A 26,570-nucleotide genomic window follows, 5' to 3' on the forward strand; every position below is an offset into this window, starting at 1 on the left:
TAAATCTAGAATAGTCAATATTATGTCTGTTTTGCATGTTTCCTGATCCATGTGCTTGTTTTCCTATTTTGCAACTTAATTATGAACATGGGTCTCTCAATACTTCTTTGCACAATCTTGATTTGAAGCTTTCGTGACTGCAGGAATCCATACTCTTTGGTTCTTTCGGTAAAGTCACGTCGGTATCAAATAAAATAAATCACGACGTTTCGGGCACAACACAAGTGTCCGTCACTTTCCCACCTGATGATGGACACTTGTGTTGCGCCCGAAACGTCGTGATTTACTTCTTTGCACACTTCAGATTTTTTAGTATGGCATTTTATTTCTCAGTACCTAAGTTTATGATCCTTGTCATAGACATGCACTTATTTGTGCATTTTTAACGAAGGTAACGATGGGCACCGATCATTACAATGACGATGGGCAGTCTTCCCCTTACCAGGGTTGTAATGACTGTGTAGCTGATCGCTGTGAATACGGAGAGACCCTGTGATGATCACTGATTTAGCAACACACACATCGATTCTCAATTCCTTACACTTTATTCCAGAACTGCATCCTGACGGTGTTAATATTTACTTTAATCCATTTCTTTACCAACTCTAAATACCTACATTGAATTCAGAAGACTGATGGGTGGGAAACGTGTGTAGTATGGAGAAAAACACAGTAGGCAATTTGAAGGTTGGAAATAGAACGTGGTAGGAAGATGTTGTAGATGTAACCATAAAGAAGGGGTAGTGATGGGTGGGGCACATGTGCGGGGTGAAGGACAGGTCACTGAGACAGGCATTGAAGTGGCACCCAGAGGTCGGCAACCAAGGGAAGATCTAAAGCCAAAGTTTAAATATAATAATAACCAATTAAGTAAAGCCTCCGTCTTCTTAAATGCGCAACAGTGCAATGTACACACTTCAGTGGCAAGATTAAACACAAAATAAATGTTAACTGCCCTACAAAGAGAGGTGCCACTCATTTTATTGAGCACAAAGAAGGGATGAGGACGATGACAATGATGATGGATTTGCTGAGGCTCCTGAATCATATTTTGGTGTTATTGCTGCTGATGCTATTGCTGCTGTGATGCAGATTTTCTGCTTTTAATCTTGCTGTTGATACTGATGGTGGTGGTGCTACTGCTACTACTGATTATGCTATTGCTGCACCTAATGCTGTTGCTGAGAATACTGATACTCATTTATTTTCTGCTGTTACTGATGCTGATGGTGGTACTAATGATGATGTTGATGCTATATCTGCTACTGCAGGTGCTAATGCTGATACAGATGGCGGTGATGCTCCCAAAGATGCTCATGTTACTGCTGACACGGCTGAAGCCAACCCACAGACTTGCATTTGAACTCGCAATGTATGACTGAGTCAGCCCCTCTGATCGAGTCAGCCTTGTCCTTCCACCAAACCTTAAAAATGTCATCACCGTCATCATTACCAGCATTGTCCTTTGCACCTTTAAAGGGGGCCACGAGCACAACTGCATTATCACGGCCGTTTCCCCTTTCCCCGTGCCGCACGTTGCTTACGGCGTTGTGTCTGGCGACGTTGCTCTGCCTGCTCTTGTTCCTCCGCTTTGGTGGTTCCATTGGTTCGTGCTCGCCTTTTGGCCCCGACCTGGCGTTCCGATTTCTCCACTGCCTTTCCCTTGGCCCCGCTGGGCTCTGGCGTCTTGGACTGTCGTTTCCTCTTCAGCGTTTCGCCAGATTCCGTGGACTGAGGACAGGGGAGTTTATTTTTAGAATAATTTCTGCCATTTTAACTCTAAATTTTATCCCGATTATATTATTATCAGCATCATGTCTTGATAAAGTGAAAGATACACACTTGAGAAACCAGTTTAATCACGTTTGAGTGGCTGAAACCCAAATACGAACCCAGGAACTCATTGGTTCTGGCTCAGCATCTCTGATCTCTGGCCATCTCAGCTGCCATACCTTTTTGGATGATGATGTTCTTCCTGAATATTCCTTCTGGTTCCCATCATCCGGGATCTCATCTTCTTGCACTCTGTGTACATCTGACTTCCTATGAGCAAAGCGACATGCAACAGAGCGGCGTTTAGTGAGCAGACGGTAAGCCATCATAAGTCGTAAGTCAACTGCTAACCTCTCTCATAAATGTAGTGCTAATTGTGATTGGATTTACATTGGTCCAAGAGCTTTCATCATCAACTGAAGGAAAAAAAATCAATATTTTCCACGTTTTGAAGACGGTGAAGGCAACATTGTGGTTAACTTAAGACTGGACTGTGATTCAGTGGACAGATTTGAGGACTTGAGTGATGTGGTTTTATTTTTGAGATGTGAGGATTGGAGTGATGTGGCCCAGTAGGACAGGGCAGGCCACACATGAGACCTGCAGTAGAAACCATGGGGCAATGGCTGGGACTCACAGACTATGGGCAGCAGAGATTGTCAGAATCCTCTTTCCCATAAGGTTGGGGCTCTGTGTGGCCAGACTCCTCACAGCCTGTACGCCCCACACACACACACCAGGTTCATACATCGATTCATCCATACAATGCAATATAATACCAAGTTTTTTTTTTATATATATAGCATCTAACACAATGCAATGTGGATTTTTTTTATGTATAAAGCAAGACAATGTGGATTTATCTTTAGCCCGTAGGATAACAGGCCATAATTAAATATGCGAGTATTTTTTTTGTTTACATTTAGCCAAGTTTTACAATGACACTGGCACACATTGCCTGCTCTGATTTGAATAACATCACAAATTTGACATCCGGTGTGATGCAGGCTGCGTGTGAATTATGGTTTAATACGCCTGTATTAACCAGTGCAGCCAGTTGGTTCGAACCGCAAATCTCTACAACAAGCAGCAAAACGAGTTACCACTCAGCCATGTCACTGCCCAGAGTTCTGCTTTCAGCCACATCATCATCATCATCAATAGAGTTATATGAAGTAGAACAGTTGGGTACCTTAGTGCTGAACTGAGATGGCTTGAAGCCTTCGGGAAGGTATCTCTTTGTGTTGGAAAAGCTCTGCAAAACAACATAGCAGCATAATTGAATGATGTTTCATTTTAGACTTACGTTAGTCATGTCTAGGTCTGTAGATTACCTTTATTCATTCTTTTAATAAAGTCGACTGAAGCACTCAAATGTAATCCACTAACAATTCAATATTGCTTTGTTGCATTGAACAGAGCCCCATAGTTTAGATGCAGTACTCTTGCCAATAACGTTTGGTAACAAAGCAGCCTTGCCATAACATACCTGACTACTGGTGAAACCCAGGTCAAAACCAGTCCAGAGGTTGCTTGTTGAACAAATGGTGCTTGGTTAATATTAAGTCTGGAAAGCCAATAGGCTGATGGACTAAAACATTAGTTTCTATATATGTGGGGGTGCCGATCGGAGGTCTGCTTATACATGCTTTTGACAGAGCAATGAGATCAGTTCTTGTGCAAGTGTGCAGTCATTGGTGACCAGGCTGAGACCATCAAGTCACTACACGTGAGAATCTGTTTTAATCACAGACGGCTGAAACGCGGATTCGAACCCAGAACTTCAGTGGTGCCAGCTCAGCACTTTGACCTCTGAGCCACCCGGATAGCATGGGTTGTGATTGATGATGAAAGGATCACATTTATTGATGATGACGATATATATTATTTATGGCTAATAGAGAACTCTTTACTATGCAATGGAATCGAAGGGATACCTGTGTTTTTCATATTCTCACAATACTGTGCCTGGAGCACTAAAATAATCCGCATTTTTACGTCAAAGTATGCCAATATCTATTGCGTTTTTTTATATTCTCATGGTAATAACGAATATTTAGGTAGGGAATTACATTAATAGGACAAATTGAAAGGTTAGAGCAATTTTAAATGAGTCGTGTCAGTCTTCTATATTCGTTACTCCCACCTCTTTGGTGTCGCAATCTATTAAATGTCTTACAAACGTTCTCACTGTTTTGGTGGCAACGGCTAACAGCCACTAACAATAGATTATCATTGGGGTGGGGAAGAGCCCAGCGAGTAGCCACTCAGGAAACTCGAGGCATATAATATTTTTTTTTATAGTAGTATGATGAAGAGGATGATGACAATGATGGAGACAGGTGTTAATTGATGACAACGACTATGATGATAGTTGCACACCCACCTTGTCGGGTGCTGTGAAGAGCCCGGCTGGCAGCAGTGGTTTGAATGTGGGTTCCAACTTGTACGTGGTGCTCCTAGCTTCAATAAACTCCAGTACAATATCACATATGCTGTACAGCTTCTACATACAACACACATAACAAACCCACCACCCATGTGAGTCTATGCATTTCCATGTGAGCCTGTTGATCTTTATGTATCGGTCTCGATGAGTCACCTGGTTGAGCTTGACACTGTTTGGGTGGTGGAGATCATGAGTCTGCTTGATTAACGCCAACATCCTCCACATGTATGCGTGACTATTGTTCTCATCCGAGTCCAGTAGCACATCCAGTACCAGATGCACACACCTGGAATAAGGAGACAGAGGCTGAGACAACTAGAAGAGATGATGGCTGGCGGTCGTGAATAATGACAGCGAAAGATGGGTTTCACAACTGAGTGTATCCACCGAGAAAATGTACTGATTAAATTGCTCAGGGCAATTGTTCTAAACATTTCCTTTTAGTTATAATAAGAGTTATTTTGGGTTACATCGCATAAATATGTGTTGTTAGCCCACAACCACCCGACACAGCCAATTAGTAAGGTTTATTACGTAAACAAAACAAACCAATGAGTTACTACTTCAGCACACTAGTCGTGAAGCGTATGTGTTAAATTTCATTTTAGGGCGGTGCTATCAGAGTCAGTAGAACTGACACGACAAGCAGTGAGAAAGTGGGGCCTTCTCTCTATCCTCTCTTCCACCTGTGCCGCCCATTCTCACTCGTGGATATCGAGCAGCTGGTTGACACTGTCAGGGTCTCTAAAGTCAGGGTCATGAGCCAGGAGGTGCACGGTGAAGGGAAGCATGTTCTCAGGCAGCAGGGTATGATCCACATCTGTGGGGACATGAAGGAATGAGAGAGAGGGGAGAGGCAGATACAATGGTCGCACATTTTACAGAATGCTGTTAAGTTTTGATTTCCAGTTCTAGATCTGTGGAGATGCGGAGTAAATTTTGAGATGAACACAGCCATGCACATACCCGTGAGTGTGGTGCTACTCGTAGCACTAATGCGCTGGTGCCACAGCTGGCGGCGCACTGCGACGTTGTGCAGAAGGCAGTGGTGCGCGTGGAGACGGCGTTCAGGCATAGGGTCGCGTGCGCATAGCGCAAACGCCGACACAAACTTCAGCGGCAGCCACAGCCGAGTCAGAAATTTGTGCAGCTTCACTGCAAAACGCTCGCGCACCTGGAAACACTGGTCCTGCATGAGGGGAGGATATGGGGAAATAAAGAGAGGGAGAAAGAGAGAGCAAAAAGAAAGAATAAGGGAGAGAGTGAGGGGAAAGAGAGGGAGAGAGAGGGGAGAGTACAAGCAGCTCACCAGATATCTAGGCCAATGATTTTCAAACCTTTGCTTGTTATGGACTGCTACAAGCCTGTCTATGTATAGTACCCTTGAATCTTGATTTGAAGCTTTCGTGACTGCAGGTATCCATACTCTTTGGGTTCTTTGGGTAAAGTCACATAGAAAAATAAAATAAAAAATGATATATCACGACGTTTCGATCGCAACACGTCCTCAGGCGGAAAAAAATAATCCAGCAGTGGAACTGCTGAACCAGGAAGAACACAGCGAGAGGGCTGTTACAACAAGAGGTTATATATGTGGCCAAGGGCAAGCAGGCGGGGTCCGAGCTGGAAAGGAATTCCATCCCCGCACGCAAGCACGTCAGTTGTGTTAATGGGGGAGATTAAGGAGAGAGAGATTAGGGAGAGAGATTAGCATGAAATGAGCTTCTGTCGCCGCATAAGAGTATCGTTCCCGCATATGCGCACAGCAGCAGTGTTAATGAGAGAGATTAGGCAGGGAGATTAGCAAGTTAATGTCATGTCTATGTGTAACACAAGCTGCGGCGCTGCCAACTGCGCTGAGAGAGGCAAGCGCGTCAACGCAAGAGAATCACCGCAACGGTGGTCACACCAGTGAGACACACGGACCATCACGCAGCCAGAACCATCGATACATCGAGGCTAAGGGAGCAAGAGGTGGCCATGTTAGTGACCCCAGCCCGTTAATGCAGAGGCACCCAACAGGGCAATGCAACTCATAACAGCCAAACGGCAGAAAGGATGGAAGCACCACAGCAAGTTACGACTTTGCTTGGTTAATAACGTCCTTCCAATGATTGCTCAGCTTATACCCATCTTCTCGGTTGAAATTGTCTCTGTGTTTATATATCTGGATGGCTTCATGGACAAATCTCTGCCATGGCTGATCATTGTTAGAACGCAGTGGGCTCGCACGATATTGTTTTTTCCGAGACCAAGGTACTCTGCAAACCTTGAACTCTGCAAACCCTTGAAGTGAATGTTATTGTGAAGTTGGAGAGATTGAAAGGTGATGGGTGCTGTGGTGTTGGTGATGGGTGGTGTGATGAAGGTGATGCCTGATAGTGTATAGGTTAGGGGTGGGCTGTGTGTCGGTCCTCACATTGATGACGAGCACGCAAAGCTGGAAGTGGCGTTGGGAGAAGACATCTCGGTAGCTGGGCTCCTGAGCCAGCTTCAGCATTGCTATCGCAGCTGCCAAACGCAGGTGAGATTTACTCGCCTCACTGAGGGGACAACACCAGTGTCAATTTTGTAAAAACAAAAAATAGGTGCCCAAAATATTTATCAAAGCGCCAGCGACATATTCCAAAGACCAGTAGCACATCATCCACTTGTTCGAATCCAGTAAACTGCCCTGGTTATTACTGCGGGTGTTTTAAGTGTTAAATGGGCACCATCTGCTTCACAGTTGATGTTAAAAGTTCCATGATGTCATTTGCAAAGTAGGCCATTGACGTGGTCCAAATTAGCTAGATTTGAAAATGTAATTACAAATTACCTCATTGGGAAACATAGCAACCATCACCCTCTACTAAGAAGCCTTGACAGGACCACCTGAAAAAGGGTCTTGATATTCAGTGAGACTTTCCCGGGTAATAACATGTTAACAAAGAGTCAACGACTATGAGTGGATCCACCTGATGCTGCCGTGCCCCGATAGGTCTCCTTCTGCAACCAGGATTCTGCAGAGCAGGTTCAAGGTAGAGGGGACGAGAGAGGAATCCTTTGCTCCCAGCAGCCACCTCACCAGTAGTTTTATGCCCTGCATCTGAGACAATGGGGTCGAGTGTGACAAACCTACGTGTCAATTAAGTCGCTACAAATCTTAAGATGATCCAAAATGCTGCTGTCAGACTCCTAACCTACACGCATAAATGACACCACATCACCCCAATACTCAAATCCTTCCACTGGCTCCCAATCGAATCCCGGATAAATGAAAATAATTGTATTAAATATCTTAAAAAGTTCCTCCATGGACATACCTGACTACCTCTCCACTTCATCTTACTCAACTCCTCTCTACACACTCTCCTACCTCTCTACTTCCTGTCCACGACTCCAGTCAACATTTACTCAGTGAGACATCACTCATTCTCCTTTACTGCCCCCATAGTCTGGAATGCCTTTCTCCCAGCCATCCATGCTCCCTCTCCACCCATCAATTGTATTTGGTCTGTTTTATCTTACAAACTACAATTGTAGCCTGCCTGACTTATAAGAAATCTTAAGAGAATGTTCTGTACTTCGGCCCCAGGACTCAGGAAGTAAAGAAGGGATGGTATTTATTCATACCTTAGCAGTTGTTTCAGGAGACACTTCATCCTTGTCAATCCACAATGCTGGTGTTTTAATTTCTGGAAACTGACACAAAAGACAAAGAGCTCTTGTATGGCCTACACAGGCTGCTACAATAACTGTTGTTAGCGATCTATTTTGACCAGAATGACACGACAGAGTCGTGTGGCTAGCACCATTCCTGGTCGTCTTTGTCTTCCCATTGTTAATGTTTACACACCACATCAATAAGCAGCGTTATCAACTCCTTACAGAGGAAAGTCGCCCAATGTACATCAATAACCAGCTAGACAGACCTTCTAAAGTGATCTAAAAAATGGCAATGGACAATGTTTAAATGGTAAAACAAAGGAAAGATGCAAATCTGAAATATCTTGCTTATGCCACTCCTGGAGGAAGGGTATTAACTAGAAGGAGCTCTAGAGAGCCCCGCTACGGTGTATTTTTGGCTATTCTTCCACGCTGCTCAGATGCCATGAAAACCCCAAAAGTTACTAGATCTAGCAACAATATATTTAAGTTGGCAACTATAGCTGGGCTACCTTATTATGTAAGTAGTCGATTACCTATTACTAATTGTTTTACTCATCTCAGTAGTTTATATTCAAATAGTTAGGGGAAAATAAAAGTATCACTTCTTTTCCCACATGTGCTGCTGAATGGGAGGTTATGGATGAGGCTTTGGTGTTGCCATTGACATCAGCAGCAAAGTCACCCTGGGTGTGGCTTATAGGGGTTTTCACACCTTCTCGAAGCAGAATGTGGGGTGGCTTCTGTTTATAAAGAGGCCCAAGTAATCCACCACGCTTAACATTTTTAGCCAATGAATCGACTTAGTTAACTCATCGTCCCAGCTCCATTGTCGATGTTGTTAATGAGATATGAGCCTCACCCTGCTTCCCATCAGCAGCTCCGCAACAATGAAGTCATCGACCAGGGGGGTGACAGAGTTGGAGAATTCATCTGGCGCCAGCAGGGCCACAACACTGACGCAGGCCAGCGGCCCCAGAAGCTTTTCTGGAGCAGTGTCAGCTACCAGCTTACTGCTCGCATGCTGGAGAGAGAGACAATTTGGTGGCTTGTTTAGGATGTAGTTTAAGTGCACTCATTAATGACATTTAACCAAGGTTACTTCACTTGAAAGCACTCCAGAGGTAGCTCTTGTGATATCTGCTTCTACGGTTCGATCTCCAAAACAGGGGTTGCTCTGCTCTATGAGAGTTCCAAATGGATTATTCATTGAATGACGTTACGCCAATGGTGCAATCGGAATAACACTGTGGAAAGAGATAAAAAAAGGAAGAAGAGAAAAAGTGCTTGAAAAGACAGTCAGAAATACTCATGTGGATTTTGGCCTATCTCCAATGGAAAGGAGGAATAACAATTAAAAAGATATAGCCTCATCAGTGGTTATTAATGTTCTCCAGAAGGTAATGGTGATGCGACTTGGTTTGAGCATGTGTTTGAAACAAACAGGGTAGAAAGAGAGAGCCTAAGGGAGAAATGGAAAGATGTAGTAAAATGAGATATGAAGATATCTAAGCAGCCATCCCCAATGCAAGTGTCTTTTTTTGCTTCAAAGAAGAAAAAAGTTAAATAGATCACCTTGAACACGTGAGCAAAGTGGCGCTGCCAATCAGGGATGGCACCACGCAGGCAGTGCAGGGCGTGCTTGACTAGGCCGGATGCACCGTGGCGACACACAGACAGCAGCATGGGTACTAGCTCCCTGCCACACACAACAGTCAACTTCGCACCGCTCTCGAGTTTTCTTGTCTTGAACCAATGCTGGTATAAAAGTTAAATCCCAAAAGGCTGTGTAGCCATTGGGATGTGTAAAAATATTCTTACATTTTTCATGTGGCGAGAGCGATATGGGCATGATGTGTACTAATTAGCTTTTAAATGTTATTAAATTACAAGACTCATGCCAAACTGACATATTGTACATTCTTAGCATTCATTGATAATGTCTGAGACTCAGACAGCCAGACTAAGACATCTTTAGCGATGAAGCATAACAATCCTAAAGTTCAAGGCTCATAGAGTCAGACTGATAAATGTTTACGATTGTTAGGGTTGCTTGTTGTCTAGGGCTCATAAAGCCATATTAAGGTTGCGTCTCACTTGGGTGTCTCCACACGTTGTGCGAGCATTCCTGGGGCTGTGTTGCGCAGAATGTGCAGAGCGGATGAACAGATCTCCGCGTACTTCACTCCCACACACAGCAGCACAGGCTCCAGCACACAGGGAGAGAGGAATGCATCGGTGTGCACGAAGGACAGCACCTGCCCCACAGCGTCACACACACATGCACGGAGAGGCTCGTGTCACGTTCCGAGATTTTTTCCATACTTTCATGGACAAAAATACATTGGAAAGTGTTACAGCATTGACGTGTATTTGCATGACTTTTCTTCCTTGTTTAAATATTGTACGTGTTAAGGTATTGGATTGATAGCAGTCCGATCTCGCTCACTCTGAGTAGCTCAAATGCTGGTCTAGCATCCTGCAAGATGGGTGCCAGCAAGACACCCCCTTCTTGCTCCATCGCAGAGCTCACAGGCTCCACACTCTTCACCAGCACCCTGTGACAGTAGGTGGTGGGGGGGGAGTTACAGTCCAATAACCTCCTTACCACAGTAATACACATGGATGTGCATGTATAACGCTTTTGTCAATCTACTGTAGACTTAGGACATCTCCATATCTTGCGGGTTGTGGAAGATTATTGGACCATACTTCATCAAGCTGCTCAGTGTAAGTTGTAAAGGCAAAAGCATAGACGTAGGGGAAGAGAAATACAGTACAACAAATGATTTTGCTGTACTGCCATCTGAACAACCTGCACTATGAAGTACGGTCAAATAACCTCCATGACCATCATGACATAATGAGGCCCTCATTCACCACTGGATTGTACAAAAAGGCTATACATGAGATAGAGAGATGGTGATGATGTTGCGAGGCCCTCATCTAGCAGTGAATTGACATGTACTGTGTGTTGAAAGCCGTGTTTGTCTCACTCCACAGCCTCTGCATCGATGATCAGTGGGGCCACACGTCCCAGCAGTTTCATCACAGAGCCAACCATAGGCTTGGTCACCGCTCTCACCATCTCCAGCCTCTGTTGTGCTTCCCTCTGTGAAAATCCAATACTGTATTCACCAGATTATAAGATGCTCCAGAAAATAAGATGCACTCAAAACCTGTGCTCATTGAGGTTACAACGCTGGTCACACACCTACCAGATTATAAGATGCACTCTATTGCACTGCCCTGTGGCAGTATAACCAACGAGACGCCCTCCCCCGTGACAGCTGTCCACGTGCAGCACAAGGTGAACACATCACCAGCCTCAGAGCTTCTTAAATCACTCTCCCTCTGTTCATGCAGCAATATAGTAAATCAGTAGATCATGTGTGATGAGGTGAAGCATGGGTACTCCCACTTTTCTTAGACATTTGGCCAGCATGAAGAATTAGGCCAAATATCCACTAGTGTGGATTCTCTCGTGCCTCCTCTAGTGTAGGGCCTTTCTCCAGAAATTGCGTAAGCAAGCAATTGTCGGGCTGCACCGTTACCTATTTACATCAGATATAAACACCATGGCTCACCAGGCAACGTGCTGCTGTTTTACAGCAGCACTCTGGGTCCACAATGACTGCCACCAGCTTCCTCATCTCCGTGTCAGAGCGCAGCAGGCTGGTGAATCCTCGCAAAGATTTCTCTGGGGTCCCGTGGTCTGGGAGGCAAACTAGCCACGTACATGAGTGAAACAATTAATCGATGTATGCTGAACTTCTTCCGCACTGTACGTAGCCAACCGTGATAAATATCGGAGGTGCGGGGGAAGGACAACAATCTAAACACAAAAATTAGTTTAAATCTATAATTCCATGCATCATCATGATCAGTTATGATTATTCCACGATGAAGATGTGGAGGGGAAAATGATAGATGAGCAAACACACCTGCAATGGCCGTTTCTGCTTCCAAGATCTCCTTGTCCAAAGTACTTGTCTGAGACAACAGCAGTAGCCATTAGTGTTGAGCTGTGAACGGCCACTGTTAACATGACCTCCAATGTATACTCTGATATAGGTGCTATAGGGCAAAGTAAAGAGTAAGGTATAGTGTTGACCTGTCGTCTGTACTGCCCTCCAGTCTCTACTCTGTGGACTAAATATTCATATTTAATTATCTCAAGTCTGTAGTACCCTGCAGTCTATTATGTTGCCAGTCAGAAAACCCATCATCTCTGTACTGTGCTCCAGTCTGTAATGTGTTCCCGGCTATACTGTGTTCCAGTCCATTTGAATCTCTCGTCATCCCTGCCCCACAGTCCAACCCTGGTTTGTGAACTGAAACTCAAGTCAGTAAGAAGCTTCACTCACCCTGGACTTGATAATAAGCTTCAACAGAGCCCGGAGCTGAGCTCTCAGTGAGCTCTGACTCTTCCACATCTCATTTACAGCCCTGGGACACACAGAGGGGCCTTACAATTGGATAACTAGCATACAGCGTACAGTTCACGTGCAATTAGCAAACCATTTACAATTCTTACATTCAGTAATCGGCAAAAATTGGCAAATAATACAAGTTTGTATATCATTTGTAATTAACATACAAAATAAAATTAGTGTACAACGTGTAAATAGCCTATACGTAGCATAAAATGTCCCAGTAGTATGCAGTACACAATTCTATTTTCCGTTGAAGAGTGGGTGAGAAAGTACTGCCCTCTACTGTATGGATCAGAGGTCACTTGAAGTGATCTCAGAGGTCACTTGAAGTGATCTCAGAGGTCACTTGAAGTGATCTCAGAGGTCACTTGAAGTGATCTCAGAGGTCACTTGAAGTGATCTCAGAGGTCACTTGAAGTGATCTCAGAGGTCACTTGAAGTGATCTCAGAGGTCACTTGAAGTGATCTCAGAGGTCACTTGAAGTGATCTCAGAGGTCACTTGAAGTGATCTCAGAGGTCACTTGAAGTGATCTCAGAGGTCACTTGAAGTGATCTCAGAGGTCACTTGAAGTGATCTCAGAGGTCACTTGAAGTGATCTCAGAGGTCACTTGAAGTGATCTCAGAGGTCACTTGAAGTGATCTCAGAGGTCACTTGAAGTGATCTCACAGGTCACTTGAAGTGATCTCAGAGGTCACTTGAAGTGATCTCAGAGGTCACTTGAAGTGATCTCACAGGTCACTTGAAGTGATCTCACAGGTCACTTGAAGTGATCTCAGAGGTCACTTGAAGTGATCTGCTTCTGTCAGCTGTTCTCTAGCACGAGGGGTTACACTGCTCTACGAGAGTTCCAAATGCTTTCTTCATCTCAAAACACAATGCAAAGAGCACAATCAGGATAAAATTCGGGTAAAGTAACCAAATTGGGGTGTTATTTAATCTGGACATGAAGCACTGTGGAGTGGACATGGAGATGATGGCCCAGGAGAAGAAATAGTTGAGAAAGAAGAGCAGAAGGTTCACATTAGTGGGAGAAATGCCAGGAACAAGACATTAAATTTGGCAAATGTTTTGCTCGGAGGACAAAATTGCCGTTTTTTGATTGACATGCAAAAAACAACCTCAGAAGGAAATATACAGACATATATAGAGATGCCTATATTGTTTACATAAAGAGAAAGGATAATGCCAATCAAAGAGCCGTGAGGGATTCCCTTAGGAATGCGGGTCCCGTCAGTTAATGTGTTATTGACAATTGGAAATCAGTCAGATAAGTACAGTAGTTGCAAATCCACTTGATTGCATTATCTGAAAAAAATGGCATTTTAGCCTTTGCAACATGATAGGATTAAGACGAAAATTGGGAACCAACAGGTATCGTGTTTCAGACATTAGGGCCCATCTCACTTGCAGGCGCTGGGTGGGAGAGAGGAGTACAGGTGCAGGAGCTGGTTCATTCTCTCTTGTGCCTCCAGACAGTATGGGACCAGATACTGTGTGAAAATTCGCTCTACCAATATCCTGGGAATAAATATCAAGATCAATATTTAATCATGGCAAAAGTTACATCATGCTCAAATAGGTTTCTAGACAAATATAGTAAAAACTGCTTTAAAGACGGGGAAACAAATATTTAAAAGTACTTCATAAGCAAGTTAATGTACACAAGAATAAAAACACATTACTGTATGTGAAACGGTTAGATTTGTGAAAATCTATAGAACATGACAGTTAAACCATGCATAAATACTGCAGAGGGCGGACATGGGATGCAGTGTAATTTAATCATTAACCGTTTAATCGCCTGTGGTTGCCCCATGATCAGAAGAGCAGTACGGATCGGTAAATGTTGCTGCTCACCTGTCCTCTAGACGGTTGCGGTAGTAGCAATGTAGCAGCACCGAAGGGATCCAGGAGACAATGTCCTTGTCCCCGCGCTGGCACTGGTGGTAGTACAAGTTGGCGAGGCCACGTGTCGCTTCACTACGAACACTCACCTGCACAAAACACGTGGTAACACCACCATCGGCACACCCATAATCATTGTCAAGACCGCCACCATCATGAATCATCAACGCACCACCACCAAAATCACCACCACCATAGCCAACACTTTCAACAGCAGCATTTCCATCTCAACCAGGGATTCATTTCAGCCAGGTCTATCTGGGTAGGTTGCCGCCGTGGTGCGATGGTTAGCACACGCGTTTGTCAGCCGTAGCAGAGCGAAGTATGCGGGGAAGTGCATCCAAGTGCAGCAGGGATGGCTCCAGCTTCAAGGCGGAGGACACGCAGCAGACCAGCTCAAAGTGCACCGCCTCCTCAGGGTCACGGGATCGGCCCTCCAGCGCGTCTGTCCGCATAAATATTGCACATGCATATATACAAGTACATACACATCGCCCGTATGAGCTTTTAGTCGGCTGGCGGGAAAAGTGCTGTTAGTGAGCACCTATGAAGGATGGGACGGCACACGAGGAGGTGGGTGGCCAAAACGACGCCTGGCCACTTTTGTCTCTCCAGTGCTAATGTTTACATACCACACCAGGTATTTATTTTAAGAATAAGTTGACTTAGGGAAGGTAAATTACTGGTTCAAATATTCGCCGTTATTAGTCATGAGCACGACAATACTGTTCCTTGGGGCAAAGACAAAACAAAGATCCCTCATATAACCTCAACAGACTCTTGAGGCAAGTGCTGATAGCGAGCGCCTATGCATATGTGAGCTCCTCGGGCTCCTCGGGCTCACATATACACACACATATACATACATATATACAGTGAGGGAAAAAAGTATTTGATCCCCTGCTGATTTTGTACGTTTTCCCACTGACAAAGAAATGATGAGTCTATAATTTTAATGGTAGGTTTATTTGAACAGTGAGAGACAGAATAACAACAACAAAATCCAGAAAAACACATTTCAAAAATGTTATAAATTGATTTTCATTTTAATGAGGGAAGTAAGTATTTGACCCCCTATCAATCAGAAAGATTTCTGGCTCCCAGGTGTCTTTTATACAGGTAACGAGCTGAGATTAGGAGCACACTCTTGAAGGGAGTGCTCCTAATATCAGCTTGTTACCTGTATAAAAGGCACCTATCCACAGAAGGAATCAATCAATCAGATTCCAAACTCTCCACCATGGCCAAGACCAAAGAGCTCTCCAAGGATGTCAGGGACAAGATTGTAGACCTACACAAGGCTGGAATGGGCTACAAGACCATTGCCAAGCAGCTTGGTGAGACGGTGACAACAGTTGGTGCGATTATTCGCAAATGGAAGAAACACAAAATAACTATCAATCTCCCTCAGCCTGGGGCTCCATGCAAGATCTCACCTCGTGGAGTTGCAATGATCATGAGGACGGTGAGGAATCAGCCCAGACCTACACGGGAGGATCTTGTCAATTATCTCAAGGCAGCTGGGACCATAGTCACCAAGAAAACAATTGGTAAGACACTACGCCGTGAAGGACTGAAATCCTCCAGCGCCCGCAAGGCCCCCCTGCTCAAGAAAGTACATATACCGTATGAAGTCTGCCAATGGACATCTGAATGATTCAGAGGACAAATGGGTGAAAGTATTGTGGTCAGTTGAGACCAAAAAATGGAGCTCTTTGGCATCAACTCAATTCGCTGTGTTTGGAGGAGGAGGAATGCTGCCTATGACCCCAAGAACACCATCCCCACCGTCAAACATGGAGGTGGAAACATTATGCTTTGGGGGTATTTTTCTGCTCGGGGGACAGGACAACTTCCTCCACATCAAAGGGACGATGGACGGGGCCATGTTCCGTCAGATCTTGGGTGAGAACCTCCTTCCCTCAGCCAGGGCATTGAAAATGGGTCGTGGATGGGTATTCCAGCATGACAGTGACCCAAAACACACGGCCAAGGCAACAAAGGAGTGGCTCAAGAAGAAGCACATTAAGGTCCTGGAGTGGCCTAGCCAGTCTCCAGACCTTAATCCCATAGAAAATCTGTGGAGGGAGCTGAAGGTTCGAGTTGCCAAACGTCAGCCTCGAAACCTTAATGACTTGGAGAAGACCTGCAAAGAGGAGTGGGACAAAATCCCTCCTGAGATGTGTGCAAACCTGGTGGCCAACTACAAGAAACGTCTGACCTCTGTGATTGCCAACAAGGGTTTTGCCACCAAGTACTAAGTCATGTTTTGCAGAAGGGTCAAATACTTCTTTCCCTCATTAAAATGCAAATCAATTTATAACATTTTTGACATGCGTATTTCTGGATCTTGTTGTTGTTATGCTGTCTCTCACTGTTCAAATAAACCTACCATTAAAATTATAGACTGATCATTTATTTGTCAGTGGGCGAACGTACAAAATCAGCAGGGGATCAAATACTTTTTTCCCTCACTGTACAAACATATTCACACACTAGGGATATGCTCCCAATATTAGGATGTCTGAATGTTTTGAAAATAGAGCCTAGATATAACATTTCAGACAATCTGAAAAATAATAATTCCGAATCCATCAGAAAACCAGAAGTGATGTCTCTTCCTCATTTTTCTCGCCAAAAAATGGTGTCACATGACATCAGGTGACATCACTACTGTAAGCACAAAGACATTTACCCCAGTACATAACGTAAATATTCCATCTAAATGGCAGCAACTGACCGCACAGGTCCTTGGCAAGCCCTGGGTTGTTCTTAAGGCAGCGAGCAGCAAACTTCACACACCGCAGCCTCACGGGTGCACTCACATCCTTGAAGCTGTCCAGACACAAACACACGCAGAATTCTACAGTGATCACACTTTTACACCAGGGTTAAAATTCTATGGGGGTCAAAATACTATTTCCTCACAATGATGGTGTTCTCACCGTCTCACAAAACAGCACCAAAGCCTTGAGTTTTTCAAAGCCAGCTCCGATCCAGCGGCGCCAAACATTTTGGCTAGGAGGGAGACGGTGGCGAGACGCACAGAGGCATCTTCACTCTGTGGAAAAGGACAGATGGGAGACAAAGACAGAAGACACAGAGACACAGCCAGCAAAGAAGATAAAGACAGGACTGGAAACAAGGAATTTGCACAGTCTCCTGAGATAAGAACACTTAGACAAGAACCTCTAAGACAAGGAACTCGTAGACATGGATGCGTAAAATACGAAGACCTTGAGACCGATAAACTTAATAGAAGAGTTTATGGGTCTATGTTAGTCTAACTGGCTTTATGTAGGTCTATGGATCTCGATGTAAGTGTACTCGTCTTCGTAGACTTATGGAATATTATGCAAATATGGGTCTATATGCATATCCCGTCACAAAGAACCATAGATTCTCACGGAGTAGAGTTTCATATAGCTCAATCATTGTAATGGCGAGGGAACAATAGAGAATGTAACAGCTGAAAGCCGGTGTGGTGTAGTATGGGCGGCGACCGTAAGCATCCCCTCGAGCTGAGGCAGGGTGGAGAGCAGCAGTGAGGCGTCGATAGCGTAGAGTTCCAGGAGAAGCTCGCCCATATGTGTGGAGAGGTCACTCACCTCCTCCCTACCCAGAATAACCACCTGATTGAAGAGCTGAGAGAGAGACAGACAGAGAGAAATATAGAGAGACGTAGAAATACAGAGGGAAATAGACGTAACTTATTTTTGTGTTACGCTTGTTGTCCCTCTCCTGCACCTGTGATCAGCACAGTTGGCTCCATACGGTGCAAAAAAAGTTAAACATACATACATAGTAGCATGATCGTGATAGTAGTAGACAACACATCAATGATGAGACGGCATCCTCAGTCACAACCCTGATAGTAGCAGTAGCCGAGAGATGAGGTGATGATTATCGTAGCAATAGCAGACAAAGATAACAGACTGAATTACCATGATAGTCATCTGTTGTAATGATTGTGATAGTAGTAACAGAGATACACGGAGGAGACAAAGCAATGATGGGAGTGTCTGTAGTACTGAACTCATGTCTATAGTATCGTTTGTGACAAAGATACACCATATAGCCTAAACAGACTGTTGAAGCAAGTGCTGTTAGCGATCACCTATAAAGGCTAGTATGGCACACGAGGACGTTATAAATAGTAGCAATAACAGAGACAAGAAAGCAAAACAATGACAATATAGTGGCTGTAACAATGACCATGCTAGTAGAACAGAGACGTGAAGGAGACAAGAGTTAAGATCAGGGTCTGTAGTAACGATAAAGTGTCTGGAGTTTCGTCTGTCATGGCAACAGTAACACAGGTGCGGAGGCAACAGAAGAACGACAATCAAATTTCTGTCATAATGATGACTACAGTAGCAAAGCGAAAATAAAGTGTATGTCGGTAAATGTAGACATACGTTTGTGATGGACGGCTCTATGACCTCGGTTGTCTTCTTAAGAAGATCCTTGGCCAGGCTATAGGATCGCTCATCAAAATCCTAAACACAAAAGCCCCATCGCCACCATGGCGGTATTACAATGTGCTGTGCTGCAGATGAACTGATTTTTTACCATAGGAATGTGGAATATCTGCCATTGCCTCAGGGTGGAAAAATGAAGGTGAGAAATGTGATCCTGATCATCGTCATTGATTAATGATCAGGATAATTATTGTTTATGATTATGATTAATGGTTATAATGTTGTTTACGTGAATTCTAATTATGATAATCACGATGAGCATGATTATGACAGTAATGATTGTGAAGAATATGACCATCATTATGAGTGTGATGCTGATGAGCCTGATGACCATGATTATGATTACGATGATGATCATAATAATGGTGATTATGATGATAACCATCATGATCATGAAAATTACAATATTGTAATGATGACGATGTTGATGATGATATGCATGACCATAATAATATTGATAATACTGATGATCCTGATGACCGTAACGATTCTGATGATAATGATGATTATGTTGGTATGTACTGTGTAGTGATTGTTTTGGTGTGCACTTTGTTTTAGTTACTATACACTATGTGTGTCTTTGTGGAGATCTGTAAGCACTGAGATGTTTATAGAGCACTGCTGTGAATGGGACACCTCGCTTCTGATTAGGTTGAATAGGATAGAGTCAAGGACTGCGGCGCTGACGCCCTTGGCTTCCATTATGATGGTGCTCATGAGTGTCACACTGTGCCGGTGCACATTCCCCATGCTGTCCCGCCTGAAACACCGCAGCACCGGCAACACCGGAATCATCAGCAGCACTAACAGCAGCACCAATGGCATCATCAACAGCATCAGCAGTATTAGCAGCATTTTCATTGCTGGTAGCAAGACTCAGCCCCCCTGGTGAATTATTTTAGTTGGCATAATGTTTGTACAAAAAATATCACAATTAAGCAATGGGTGTACCAACCTATCCTCATACACAGGAGGTAAGAATTAGATTAGAATGCAAGTGAGATAAAAGCAAATTGCATAGTTAGCATTAACATTTGTTTAGTGTGCCAAACAGTGTGTATTAATACCGCCCACCAAGGTTTGATATGCCGCCACCCACCCTTAAATAAGGTGAATCTATAGGTCTGTCTAAGCCGCACCTAACGACAGAGAATAGAGTCCTGAAGAGATGAGTGAACACCTCGTTGCAGTCTTCCAGCTGCAGGCAGAGCACGTATGACTCTACGAGGGTGACGCTCTGCACACACCACACATGTACAGATACTCGTTCACTCACTATAGTTGCTTAGTTACTCACCTCCTCACTCACTCACACGCTAGCTTCACTCGTCTCTCATTGGCTCACCAATCACTCACACAATCACTTCATTCTCTCACCTCTCCTTATTTCACTTGCTAATGCCCTCATTCACTCATCTGTTCTCTCATTCACCCAATTACTAATACTCTGCCCACTTACTCATCCTCTCACTAACCCACTCCCTTGCCCTCTTAATCGTTTACCTCCTAGCTTTCTAACTTCAGTCATTCACCCCAACACTCTTCTGAGATCTCCTCTGAAATCCCTTCAAGCGACCTGTGGTCCACACTGTAGAGGGCGGCACTTTCTTACCCATTCCTCCGCATGAGAGTAATGTGCGTCACATACTTGGTCAAACCAGTATTTTTATTCTCGTTGCTGAAATGTATCCAAATTGATTGCTTTTTATTGCTGAACGGGCTGGTACACTTGAAAACCCGTTTCAATTGCAAGTAAGTTTGTGTAAGTTGATGAGTCTCTATGTGATTCTATGGGTCTCTATACAAGTATGTGGGTCTATATTAGAGTCTATGGGTCTCTATAAGATAATGGTGACTGGGCTGAGCGTATCAACTCACTACAATCAAGAACCCAGTTTAATCCCAGACAGTTGAATCTCAGATTTGATCCCAGCATCTCAGCAGTGATGGCTTAGCACTCTGAACTCTGAGTCACCTGACCACCTCCTCTAGTTTTTTTTGCTACTCATCATCACCTCCAGCAGGTAGTAGCACTGTCTGTACTGATATCCAGTTGGGTCAGCCAGGCCTTGTAGCTGCTCTGTGAAGAACATGAAGATTTCCTGGAGTAAACAGACAGGGGTGGGGAGGAAAGAAGAGAGGGAGAGGAATTAAGGCTATGGATAGATTTGGTCCTTAAATGCTCAAGTATCTCAAAGCACCATATATTACATCTTGTGTCAACCATCAATGCCTAGTTGTAGTTTTTGTTTTTGCCGAGAAAACTACCATTAACAGCTGTCTCTGTGTAGCACAAGGTATATGCAGCACTGGCTATCAACAAAGATTCGTTCATGAAGCCATCCATATATACAGACATAGACACAATTTCAACCGAGAAGATTGGTACAAACTCAGCAATCACTGGAAGAACGTTATCAACCATTTCAAGTCATAACTGGCTGTAATGTTTCCATTCTAGACCTGGCAGCCCTTAGATTGGTGGAAGCCCGCCACCAGTACCATCATTACCCACTACTACCATTACCTCTAGCAGCAACCTCCACCGTCAACAGTGTGATTGTGTAAAGTGAGGTGCAATGAATACCTGGCAGCCCTTTAAATGGTGGAAACCCACCACCAGCGCCGTCGTTGCCCATTACTGCCTCACACTAACATTAGCTGCCCCTCCCATGCTGCTGACACTTGGGATACGCCCATTTTAAACCTTTATAAACAGTTTGCCTTGAGAGGCTAACCCCCCTTTTCCTGATGACGACCGCTTGTGTTGCGATCGAAACGTCGTTGTTTATTTTATATTTGTTTAATTCACTTTATTTGTATGATTATTGTTCTATCTACGTGACTTTACCGAAAGAACCAAATAATTAGTCTACATTATAGACTGCCAGTATGCTCACTCAGGTGAAGAACCAGGCTACAGTCTACATTATAGACTGCCAGTACACTCACTCAGTTTAATAACCATTGCTACAGTCTACATTATATACTGCCAATATGCTCACCAAGCTTAAAACACAGGCTACAGTCTACATTATAGACTGCCAATGCGCTCACTAAGCTTAAAAACCAGGCTACAGTCTACATTATAGACTGCCAGTACGCTCACCCAGGTTAAGAACCAGGCTACAGTTTACACTATAGACTGCCAGTACACTCACTCAGTTTAATAACCATTGCTACAGTCTACATTATAGACTGCCAATACGCTCACTAAGCTTAAAAACCAGGCTACAGTCTACATTATAGACTGCCAATACGCTCACTAAGCTTAAAAACCAGGCTACAGTCTACATTATAGACTGCCAGTACACTCACCAAATCTAATAACCAGGCTACAGTCTACATTATAGACTGCCAGTACGCTCACCGAGGTTAAGAACCAGGCTACAATCTACATTATAGACTGCCAGTACACTCACCGAGGTTAAGAACCAGGCTACAGTCTACATTAAAGACTGCCAGTACACTCACCAAAACTAATAACCAGGCTACAGTCTACATTATAGACTGCCAGTACACTCACTCAGATTAAGAACCAGGCTACAGTCTACATTAGTGCTTTTTGTTATCATTTAGATTTTATTTTTATTATTTGTATTTTTATTCACTTTATTTTTATTATTATTTTTATATCTACGTGACTTTACTGAAAGAACCAAAGAATATTAATTCCTGCAGTCACGAAAGTTTTAAGTCAAAATCCACAGCATCAACCAGGATCGTGAGCGGTTTGAATTGTAAACCTCTGCAACAAGTAGCAAACGCGCTATCTCATGGCCATGTAACAAACAGGTTGCCTCAGGGGAGGGGTGCCGATAATGTACAAAGCGAAGCGCATTGATAGTTTGCATACAAGGAATTGATAAATGTAGATTTTGTAATTACAGACACACAGAGAAACACTGAGAGTAACAGGTAGACACACAACCAGAGCCATTAACAGACACACAGGAAGATACATTTAGACGCACTTAAACATAGACTCAGAGAGGGACAAAAATACATTAAGAAAGTATGTTGAGGTAAAGTGAGTGTGATTGAGTCTTATTGTGTTTCACTTATTCTCAGCGAGTCTAAGTGAGTGTGAGAGGAGGAGGAATGAGTTCTTGGTTAATCTCAGTAGATCTGACCCACCCTGGTCTGAGTGGGTGAAGAGGCGTATGTGTGAAGGGGGAGTTTCACCCTAATATGAGCATGCGATGAAGGAGGGTTTAAGATAAATATGGTTGGTGGGGAGCGAGTATGTGTGCGGAGTCTGCTGATGAGCGGTGTTTGACAGTGCGTCTCGGTCTTCGTCTCCGTCTCAGTGAGAGTTAAGTCAAGTAGTGATGCTGTGGGATTGTCGGTGAGTATGTGGCACCCCAAATTGATGTGAGCATGTCACACTGAGGAAGAGGCCTATGATAAGCATGGGTGGTGTAGAGTGTGTTGGTGAGCGATGAGTCTCAGTGCGTGTCAGTGAGTCTCAGTAAGTCTTGACACCTCAACCTGATGTGTTTGTGCGAGTGTGAGGATGTGAAGTGTGGGTGGTTACGTGTCTCACCTTGATGTGAGCGTGCGATGATGATGCCGAGTATGAGGAGTATGGGTGATGTGGAGCGAGGATGCGGAGCATGCTGGCGAGGCAGCAGGCCGTGAGGCGGCGCACTGCGCTCTCAGGGTGGCGCAGGAACGGTGCTGTGGCCAGGAGCCGTGCGAGCGGTGCCAACCACTTCCTCTCTCCCGGCGAGTTCTGCTCCAGGTCCATCAGCCTGCGTGCCAGTAGCTACGCAACCATAACATCCACCAGCTACACAACATCCACCAGCCAAGCGTGGTTTGGCAGCTACACAACCACAATATCTCAAGCTAAACTATAAATTACTTTTATTTTACCTAATAAGCCCCAATGAGCTTTACAACTCTTTTTCAGAAGTGACCTGGCCACAAATTATAGTTCAAAGAAGTGGCTTATCATGTGTGAATTTATATCAGCCAAGTACTATAAAAGCATGTTTCTAAATGTTGAGGGAAACAATTTTCCAGCTCTAAAACACAACCTCCACCAGATTCACAAAACATTTATCAACTACACAACCACAACGTCCATCAGCAACACAACCACAACAGCCACCAGTTCCACAACCACAACATCCATCAGCTAGACAACCACAACAGCCACCAGCTTGACAACCAGAACATTAATCAGCTACACAACCACAACAGTCACCAGATACACAACCGCAACAGCCACCAGTTTCACAACCACAACATCCATCAGCTGGACAACCACAACAGCCACGAGATACACAACCACAATACCCACCAGCTTCACAACCACAACATCCACCGGCTGGTACGCGAGTAGCTACACGATCACAACATCCAGCAACCACCAGCTTACACAACCACACCAACATCAAACCACCACTTGCTAGATCATAACCACCAGCCAGCGCCAGCAGCTACACAACAATAAGAACCATAACATCAATAGCATTTAGATAGCAACAACACATATCAATCATCATGCCAACATCTACACAACCGCAAAACATACAACCAAAACAACCACACACGATAATATCCACGAGCCAGAACAGCAGCAGGTTGACAACAGTAACAACATGGAGAGTGGAGGACGTAGGGTGAGATGAGATGGCAGAGATAGAACACAGGGATATGAGCGATGTGCGGTTGTGAATATTGTGAAGTAAATGATTTTGGGAGGTGAGAGATGTGGGTAGGTGAGGGATTTGGAGAGATGAGGGATGTAGTAGAGAGGAGGTCCCTGACATAAGGGATGTGGGGAGACGCAGTCGTCGAGAATGGGATGTGATGAGGACATAGATGAGGGTCTTGACAACAGATACCTTGAGTCTTCTGTTGAGCTCTATACTAGAGAGATGCTCAGATATCTCCTTCAGCCCCTCCGGGTACACAATGGTATCATCGGCATAACTGAGATCCGAGCTGAGGTCAGACATGGCTGCTGATCCTGTGGGGGAGCGGTGGCGCAGTGGTTAGCGCACCTCGCCACCACCCCGGCGACCCTTTTGTCTGCTGTGCGAGTGCCTCAACCCCGGCGTGCAGGTCGTGGGCGGTCGTGGGCGGTCAGAATCGAAGTCTTTATTTATCCTGGAGAAATCCGATGAGCTGCGAAGCTCTTTTTCATGTATGTCCAAGTCGTGGGCGGTGCACGACCATACTTCACCACGCCGGTAAGTGCGGGTTGGTGAATGTGGGGGAACTATGGCGTTAAGTTCACACATTTTGAAAAGCAATTCGAGGTAAATTTGAGTTGTGCGTTTTAAACCCAGGTTCCGATGAAAATGTACGTGTTTACGGTGTGTTTCATTTTAAATATCTGAGGGTGAGTTTAGTTAAATGTGTGATTTGCACACGAATGAAATGCAACGCGGACATGGAGGCCCATCCACTGAGGAGATGGAGCGATGAAATCTGCTCGCCTGCACGTGAGAAGGTGGATTATCATTATTATTACTACATCGCAGTCGATTGACCGTGGCTGATGATGATGATGTTACAGGTAAAGAGTGCAACTGCTGGTGCAAAGGCCCTCCCACAAGAGAGCTTCTCTTAAGAGTCCAGGGAGGGGGGGGGGTACTTTGGTCTACTCTTCCACACCTGCCATTAGCACGGTTGGCTACGTACGGTGCGAAAGAAGTTTCAAGAAAAAAACTCGGAACAATGTTTCAGCTGCCGCGCCCGGAGATCAACACGGCGACACTCTGGATTGCAAGACCCAGCGACGCCGACGAAATTGCGAATTTGAGTGTCAAATAGGTACTCGACGCACCTATGAAGTGAGTGAAATGAATGATAAACGCGACAATGTTAGTGTAATACATTTATAGCACCTGCCGTGCGCCACAAGTTATAATTAGTGGTAGAGTAACACTCCCAGATGGGACGCTTCCTCACTCAAAGCTACTCGTGTCACATAAAAAAATATAACAACACCCCTACCGTGTGATTTTAACAAATCCAAAGCAATTTGTGAACGCTAAACACGGTGCTTGCGTTTATAAATGTAACGAGTGGTATTAATTCAAACACATTAACGAACAGCAATGCACCTGAGGCGAGAGGAAGCTTTAACACTGGTGACGTCACCTCCAGGTGTGTTCCCTCCCCCCCTCCTCCACCAACGGTCGTTTTCCCGCCAAAAGTTAACGTGACGTCATCGCACTCACTCGCATGCTGGGGCACGGGCTACAAAACGTCCAGCAACAAGCAGCACTACAAACGGGGTTTGATCAGAATTAACTAAGGCGACGTTCCTCGAATAGAGCAGGTTTATTCGATGCTTGGTGGGGGGGGGGGGAACTAACCTATTTTTATTTTACCAGGTAAGACCCACTGAGCTGTACTATTTTAGTGGTAGGAACCTCCTGGTTACACCACCAGCCCACAGGGGATTATTGTGTCCGTCCGTCCGTCGTGCATCCAAAAATGGGGGGAGGGCTGGGTGGAGAGGGGAGGGTGGGGAGGGGCTGGGTGGGGAGGGTGGGGAGGGCTGGGTGGGGAGGGTGGGGCTGAGTGGGGTAGGAGGGGTGGGGCTGGGTGGGGCTGGGTGGGGAGGGGCTGGGTGGAGAGGGGAGGGGCTGGGTGGGGAGGGTGGGGAGGGACTGGGTGGGGAGGGGAGGGGCTGGGTGGGGAGGGGCTGGGTGGGGAGGGTGGGGAGGGACTGGGTGGGGAGGGTGGGGCTGAGTGGGGTAGGAGGGGTGGGGCTGGGTGGGGCTGGGTGGGGAGGGTGGGGAGGGGCTGGGTGGAGAGTGGAGGGGCTGGGTGGGGAGGTGCTGGGTGGGGAGGGTGGGGCGGGGCTGGGTGGGGAGGAAGGGAGGGGCTGAGTGGGAAGGGTGGGGAGGG

At 45.0% G+C, this 26,570-nt stretch overlaps 1 protein-coding gene across 2 annotated transcripts; it reads right to left on the bottom strand.

The window, feature by feature from the left end:
• Positions 1-526: 526 nt before the first annotated feature.
• LOC116948500 (sister chromatid cohesion protein PDS5 homolog B-like) lies at positions 527-26,093 on the bottom strand. Of its 2 annotated transcripts, none has more exons than XM_032965229.2 (32): positions 25,778-26,093; positions 24,551-24,675; positions 23,242-23,463; positions 20,711-20,797; positions 19,835-19,932; positions 19,332-19,455; positions 18,633-18,713; positions 17,718-17,858; positions 17,160-17,275; positions 16,955-17,049; positions 14,511-14,659; positions 14,167-14,303; positions 13,714-13,827; positions 12,238-12,319; positions 11,815-11,863; positions 11,458-11,597; positions 10,867-10,982; positions 10,320-10,428; positions 9,968-10,128; positions 9,446-9,569; positions 8,733-8,894; positions 7,838-7,906; positions 7,180-7,310; positions 6,642-6,765; positions 5,189-5,411; positions 4,928-5,042; positions 4,376-4,508; positions 4,160-4,279; positions 2,966-3,028; positions 2,411-2,487; positions 1,953-2,043; positions 527-1,731 (listed from the first exon to the last, which is right to left on the bottom strand). In XM_032965229.2, exons 2-32 carry the CDS (start codon positions 24,662-24,664, stop codon positions 1,504-1,506), a joined length of 3,795 nt encoding a protein of 1,264 aa, XP_032821120.1. In that variant the 5' UTR covers positions 24,665-24,675; positions 25,778-26,093; the 3' UTR covers positions 527-1,503. The 2 variants fall into 2 exon arrangements, with proteins under 2 accessions (XP_032821120.1, XP_075927677.1); XM_076071562.1 differs by lacking the exon at positions 25,778-26,093 and adding an exon at positions 25,559-25,750.
• Positions 26,094-26,570: the final 477 nt, after the last annotated feature.

The sequence above is a fragment of the Petromyzon marinus genome, chromosome 33, assembly GCF_048934315.1.
Source record: "Petromyzon marinus isolate PM22_M1 ecotype Great Lakes invasive population chromosome 33, UKy_Petmar_22M1.pri1.0, whole genome shotgun sequence".
Taxonomy (NCBI): domain Eukaryota; kingdom Metazoa; phylum Chordata; class Hyperoartia; order Petromyzontiformes; family Petromyzontidae; genus Petromyzon; species Petromyzon marinus.

Coding starts and splice junctions, on each gene's coding strand:
- LOC116948500 (XM_032965229.2), bottom strand. CDS start 24,664: ATGTCTGACCTCAGCTCGGATCTCAGTTATGCCGATGATACCATTGTG. Junction 6,766..7,179: donor TCGGGGCACGGCAGCATCAG/GTGGATCCACTC, acceptor TTGTCCCCTCAG/TGAGGCGAGTAAATCTCACC. Junction 5,043..5,188: donor GAGTAGCACCACACTCACGG/GTATGTGCATGG, acceptor ATGTCCCCACAG/ATGTGGATCATACCCTGCTG.